This window comes from Eupeodes corollae, chromosome 3, assembly GCF_945859685.1.
Source record: "Eupeodes corollae chromosome 3, idEupCoro1.1, whole genome shotgun sequence".
NCBI classification, from domain to species: domain Eukaryota; kingdom Metazoa; phylum Arthropoda; class Insecta; order Diptera; family Syrphidae; genus Eupeodes; species Eupeodes corollae.
This window is the reverse complement of record NC_079149.1, coordinates 17422334-17429411: the sequence shown is the minus strand read 5'-3', so window position 1 is coordinate 17429411 and position 7078 is coordinate 17422334. Positions and strand designations below refer to the sequence as shown.

Genomic DNA, 7078 nt, shown 5'->3' with positions numbered 1-7078 from the left:
TCAGCTGATATGTTGTGATTCGTGAAATGCTACGAAGTGGTTTATTTGGAAAATCTAGTTAAAAAGCAAGGAAAAAAAAACAAAAAGCATTGTTCACGAGCTTCAATTTAATTTCCATATCTCTTTTATTGGATGATTTATTTCACTTTAATCAATTCTGTCGTTGGAAACTCAAATTCAAAATGGTAAGTTAATTTCTTTTGTTGTTAACAAAAAGCACGACAACGACGTACAACCACGACGACGTCACATCACATTGCACAGCCCATCCCTACTCCTCCATCGAGATTCGAGATGACTTCAAGTGATAACAAAATAAATTTGCATTTCAATTTCATTTTCTAACCCAACACAGAGCTACCAAGACGAAGAAGAACAAATGGGCTATCATGTGGACTCATTCCCAAAGGATTTCGGGTATGGAGCATTTGAACCGGACAACGATAATCAGAGTGTCAGTGAGTCGAAACCACGCATCCTACTCATGGGCTTGCGTCGCTCTGGCAAGAGTTCCATCCAGAAAGTAGTTTTCCATAAGATGTCTCCCAATGAGACACTGTTCCTCGAATCGACAAGTAAAATAGTAAAAGACGACATCAACAACAGCAGTTTTGTTCAATTTCAAATTTGGGACTTTCCCGGTCAAATTGACTTCATCGATCCAACCTTTGACTCGGACATGATCTTTGGCGGGTGTGGAGCACTGGTGTTCGTTATTGACGCCAAAGATGATTACAATGAAGCGTTGACTAAATTCAAGAATACAGTTATCAAAGCGTACAAAGTCAATCCGCGAATTAAGTTTGAAGTTTTCATACACAAAGTAAGTACATAGTTCAAATGTAAATTTAAATGCAAATGTCGTCTAGCCTGAGAAACTTTACATATGTCCACTTCATAATGTAATTATATATTTTATTAATAACGCATTAAGGGTGTGTACATAATGTATAAAGTAGACAGGCAGACAATTGTAGATGAAGTATGTAAACAGATAACCATGTATTTTGATTGTTTGCTAATAAGTATTCAATTGTTAGGTTGGGCTTATCGGAATTTGTTTTTATTACTCTACAATCTTGTCTAGGGAATGTTAAATATACTGCACATAGATAAGGGAGTACTTTTGTTTTTTATTTGCGCTAATGCTCGGTGGAATTTTACTATTGGCGGCAATATGATTTAATTTTGTTGAGTTAAAACTTTCCTGAAAGCATCTCTTGTGATATTTATTGATGATCGAGCGTTGCTTTTAAAATAAATGAAAAACTTTCTGCTCGCTTGTTCTATGTTTCCCCCTCAAATCATTCAGAATACAATAAAATAGGGTAAAGCTTCGGAATGAGAGTTAGTATGTTGGAAAATCGTTTATTTTTTTTTTGGTTCCTCATAAAATCTCGTTCTTACTCGTCGTAAAGTATGGACCGCCAAATTTTAGCCATTTTATCTCTGAATATTGAATTGTATGAGAAAATGTGTGGCGCAAAAAATAACGGAACGGATCCAAAAACGGACATAACAACGAGCTTTAAGGGGACCATAACCACCGACAACGACACTGTTTTAAGAACACTTAGTTTAAAATTAAAAAAATAAAATAATTTTGACAAAAAATATTTTGTCATACAGTCAATCAAGTTGATTTTTTACAATCAGTTTGAATCAGAAATTATTCTAATCATTATTTTTTTTTCAAATGAGATAAATAATGTTTTAGCCAACATTTTAGTCCATCTAAAAATAATTTTCTATAAAATATGATCAAATTCATATTCGTAAGGTATTTTTTAGTAGTAAAATAACAAAGACCCGTTACTTAAAATGCCAAAAACAGTTTTTATCATTGAAACATATGTGTATTCCAAAAAATTGACAATATGTAAATAAAGAAGATAAGTGTTTCCAATAAAGGTAGCTGAGTTCCTTATACCGGTGGTAATGCCTTAGGACCCGTTTGCTGATACTCTTTTCAAATCTGTGCCATAACTAACTACAGTGAGTGCCATTAATATTCGGTTTTTTGTTGCTTTCCAAAAAAAACCTTTACTTTTCACTTTAAACTTTAAAAACGTTAAAAACCAGTTTTTTTTTAAAATACTTTGAATTTTATAATTTCAATATACATATATAATTTTTTTAATTTAAACAGCAAATTAACAAAATAAAATAAATAAATAACTTTTATATATATTAACTTTTTAATTAATCTTTCTTATCATTGATTTTAATATTTCGTTGGATGCCCTTGATTGGTCGCTTCGGCATATTTTTTTTATAATTGTTTGAAGGTATTCAATGTCTATTTTGCTTCATTCTTCTTGAAGCCGTTGCTTAAGTGCACTTATTGGAGAGGTTCTCGCGAACTCGACAGTCCAATTCATCCCACAAATTCTTGATGATCCTCAAATATAAAATACTAAATTTCCCATGCCTCTTGCCGAAATGCACCCCCAAACCATGATGTGCAACCATAAGAAAAGAAAAAAACCTAAAGAAGAAGATGAGACAGGAAAGGCATACGATTTCTTTTGAAAAACCAAAACAAACTTGTTCAATCCATACCAAATAAGTTTAAGTCTGTGATAAAAAGAAGCTATGCCAACAAAAATACTTAAATCCTCCTAATATAAATAAATGATAGATGTACGAATATACATTTGTTGTATGTAAATTAAGGTGCTGGGTTTTTGTGAATAAATTTACTATTTTTGTTGAATGAAAAAAAAAGAAAATCCGGCTCGAAGGACCAATAATATTTAACGTTTGCCTCTAAGGAGAAAAAGTTAGAGTTTTAAGCTAAAAGCATTTTTTTTAAATATAATAACAAAATTATTTGTTATTAGATATCAGAAGCCACTTACGTCTTTATTCAGTTAAAAATTGAATAAGAATGAAAGAAGGAAAAAATATCAGTAAAAGGTAAAAATAAATTGTTTCGTAAATGAAAAATAAAAAGGTTACTGCTAGCCCATAAAACTAATGCTTTAAGTAATTATTAAAAATGTTTGTATTGTGCTTAAGCTGAGACATGCTATAGCCATCAAGACTTCATGTGTTACTAGGAAATTTTAATAAATAAGTTTTCTTTTTTTCATTGAAAAAATAGGTTATGATAAAAGATTGATTTGTACATAACAAGAAAACTTTTAACGTAATATAGGGTCGTTCATGAACTTCGACAAACAGAACCGCAACTAAGTACTGACATCTTTCAATAATAATTCTCAAAAGGTTCGTTTTAGAAGTCTTATGTCTGCTCACTTTATTCTTGTCCTTTATTTATTCAATCAGTTTCTGGTCCAGTTTTTAAGAAGATACTTTGTTGTTGCTATAAAAACAGACCTTTAGCGTTCTTAAAACGTCACATTTATTTTTCAAATTATTCCTTACATATATATTATTATTTTATTTTAATTATTCCTTTCTACACTTTAGGGTGCACGCTCATAAAAATTCTTTATTGAATTGTTTGACGATATATTTAAATTTTAGTTAAGTTGAAAAAAAATCTTCCTATTATTTTGCCCTGGCTGAATATCTCCTTATGTTGATGTATTTTATAATTTATAAATATTTTTCAATTAATAATGTATCTAAGGTCGATGGAATAAGTGATGATTCGAAAATGGAATCACAACGTGACATTCATCAAAAAGCCTCCGATGACCTGAGTGATGCTGGTCTAAATCAAATCCACTTAAGCTTCCATCTAACCTCAATTTATGACCATTCAATTTTCGAAGCGTTTTCAAAAGTAGTTCAAAAGCTTATACCGCAATTGCCAACACTGGAAAATCTCTTAAACATTCTTATTTCGGTAAGTTATTAAAAACAAAAATAATTAAAAACAAAACTTGGTTCTCTATTCTGACAACTTTATTCTTCTATAGAATTCTGGCATTGAAAAAGCTTTCCTCTTCGACGTGGTTTCAAAAATATACATCGCTACCGATTGTTCTCCAGTTGATATGCAGTCATATGAGCTATGCTGTGACATGATTGATGTGGTTATTGATCTATCAAGTATATACAGGTAATAGCTTCAAGAAAGGGATTCACGAAAAAAAAACAGTAACAATAACTCAACGATTTATTTTAGTTCTGAGGAAACAGCATTCGACTGCAAAAGTTCTAGTCTAATAAAATTGAACAACAGCACGATACTCTATCTGCGAGAAGTAAATAAATTCCTAGCACTGGTCTGCATCCTGCGTGAGGACAATTTCAGTCGGCAGGGTGTTATCGATTACAACTTCCTTTGCTTCCGGGAGGCCATAAGTGAAGTGTTTGAACTGAGAATGAAAAATCAGAAACTAGAAACCTTGGACGAACAAGACGAAGACGAGGAAGAAGAGGAAGATTATAAGAGTGCAACTCTGATCAATGGTGGAAACTCAATTGTCAACTCAGCGAATAATTCAATCATTACTTGAGAGATTTAAGGAACAAACAAAAAAAACAAAACTTAATTAGTTACCTTTCTTTCTTTAGTCTAAGCATCAATGATTTATTATAAATAATATTCATGTGTTAAAGCTTATATATACTTACTTTCTTTTGTTTATCACTGATGCTTCTTTTTTATTTTATGTGCCTTTTTTTTTAAAAAAAAAAAGTTTTATTAATTCTTGGTTTACCTATATTTCCTCTCTTTGTTCTTCTTCTTTTATTTAAAGTTGTTATTACCTGTACAAAAAGCTTTTAGCTCATATTTCTTGTTTATAACCAACCATTCAAAAATATACAACAACAAATGCTTATAAGAACGGTTAGTATTTAGCCAGCTTATGCAACAAAAAAGGGAAAGTATATAATTTCACTTTCATTTTGTAATCTTTTCAAAACTAGTTCGCTGTTAGTGCTTAGTATTTTTCTAAAAAAATAAAATGAAAGAGAAAATGTCAAAAAAAGAATAAAATTAAAAAAAAAACATTAAAAAATTAAGTAATACAAATTCGAACAATTTAAAAAATAAATTTAAAATTAACTCAATTGGAGGGTTTTATTTTATGTTTTTTGTTGTTATGAATTGATCATTTTAGTTCCAATACATTTTTTTCAAGGAATCTCGAAACTGGAGTGAAGGTAAAATAGAAAATACACTTACATGTTTTTCTTCATAGTCAATTAAGACACGTATAATACAAAGAAGTCTGTTGTCCCGAAATTTCCCTAAGGATTTCGATTTTTGTGCTTCGAAAAATAACTCAACGTACTGGAGCCAAAAAAACAATACCCAAGAAGAATTAATTGCGCAACAAAATTAATCTTTTTTTTGTTTAAAAAATTTGGATGTCCTAGGTACCTTTTTTAAGTTCAAATATATTCAGGGCTATCGTAAGTCGCATATCATATTTGTCCCTTATTCGTGAACTTATTTCGAAATTAGGGAAATATTCCGCGAGAAATTTTTACCAATCGTGAACTATTTTTTTATGGGAAATTTTGTTCTCTTTCCCGTGGAATATTCCGTTGCAATTGTGCAAGTTATCTCGAGAACAAAAATAAATAAATTAATAATTAAATAAACGGAGATACTAAATTATTGATTTTTTAAGGTCTTAGTTCTTCAAATTTCAAACAAATCGAAAATTTGATTTCCTTAATGGAAAAAATCACGACATTGCATGGAAACAGCTTGAGTAAAACAAAAATACTATACAAAGCTAGTTGAATTTTGACTACGTAGTCACTAGCTTTATGAATTCGCCGATATTAATTATCAGACAGAAGAAGGGTAATTTTGAGATAGCCTCCCATCGTGCACTGATGCTTGATATCGGTGATCGATGGGAAGTGAAACCGATACTTTAGCAGTGACTAGGCCGTTGACCAATTCGCTGAAATACTTTCTAAACAATTAAGAGCATCTTTTAAATATAAATATTTTAATTTGTTAAGATAAGGATAAAATCAGCACGATCTACACTTCCAACGCTAAACTTTTCAACGTTTTTTTGGAAAAGTTAGTACAATCTTGCTGATTCAAGCCCAATTACAGCAAAATATACATATGTATAAGTTATTCATAAAATTTAGAATCACGCCATTGTTGTTCATTTACGATATTGTCTCAAGTCCTATCCAATTTTACTCTATCACCGTACCCTATAAATAAAAATGCACTTGTTTGTGGTGGGTTAGGGTCGAGCCAATGTTTGAGTCATACATTCAAAATTCTGTAAGAAAAAAATACTGTATTGTCAAAATATTGTACGTCAATGTTCTGTATATAAAAATACAGCAAATATGTATTTTGAAGTACAGAATTTGTTAAACAGAAATGATTTCGAGACTACGGAATAATAACAGTTACCATTAACCAAGCCTTAGTAAAACATTTTAAGACATTCAATATAAATATTTTTTATATTAACATTTACAAAAAGCGTATAGAAAATGCTCCACTAGGATGAGGCCACTGCGAATATTTTCGTGCAGCATTTTACAAGTGCGATCTTTTAAAAACTTTTGTAAAAATATCTAAAAGAGTACCGAAAACAACTGTTTTAAATTAATTTGAAACACACATAAGCTCTGGAAGCAGTATGATAACTACAGAAAGAGCAAAAATAGATGTTTTGAAGGATTTACGACTCTCAGGACGTGAAATAACAAGGAGACTTAACCGAAGCAAGAAAGTTGTAAGTTGCAAAAATATGGGAAAAATGAAAAAGAGTACAATTTAGAAAGAAGAACATAATGAGAAGAGCGGTTAATTCCGAAACTTCTCTCAAATTCCACTCTACCAGCGTCTAAAATAAGGGCCAAAAGCTGAGTATCAGCCAGATTAACAACCGTTCAAAGGATAATACAAAAGTGAAAGTCTTTTTGAGTAAAAAAAGGTTTAATATTGACGGCTAGTTGGTAACAACTTGTATTCTCATGATTTGAGAAAGAATAAGCTAATTTTGGAAAGACATCATATCCGTACCTACATCAGGTGTAACAGTCTGGGGAGCTTTAGTTTACTATAGCACAATCGACTTTTAGTTGTTGTCCACAATGACAATACTGAACAGGAACAACCATTAACGTTTCATGGAACATTCATTTCCAAAAAAAATGTGTTTGTTGA

The 7078-nt window shown here is 30.9% G+C and overlaps 1 protein-coding gene across 1 annotated transcript; it reads left to right on the top strand.

Annotated features, from left to right (window-relative positions):
* Nucleotides 1-4992, top strand: LOC129951681 (ras-related GTP-binding protein C). Its single transcript, XM_056063965.1, has 5 exons — nucleotides 1-185; nucleotides 356-823; nucleotides 3599-3817; nucleotides 3891-4033; nucleotides 4100-4992. The coding sequence occupies exons 1-5, from the start codon at nucleotides 183-185 to the stop codon at nucleotides 4431-4433; spliced, it is 1167 nt and encodes a 388-aa protein (XP_055919940.1). The 5' UTR covers nucleotides 1-182; the 3' UTR covers nucleotides 4434-4992.
* The last annotated feature ends 2086 nt before the right edge of the window (nucleotides 4993-7078 follow it).

What these genes read in the sequence shown, in the direction of transcription:
- LOC129951681 (XM_056063965.1), top strand. An exon ending in TTGAAGTTTTCATACACAAA is followed by an intron (nt 824 to 3,598) that starts GTAAGTACATAG and finishes AATGTATCTAAG; the next exon opens with GTCGATGGAATAAGTGATGA. An exon ending in TCTTAAACATTCTTATTTCG is followed by an intron (nt 3,818 to 3,890) that starts GTAAGTTATTAA and finishes ATTCTTCTATAG; the next exon opens with AATTCTGGCATTGAAAAAGC.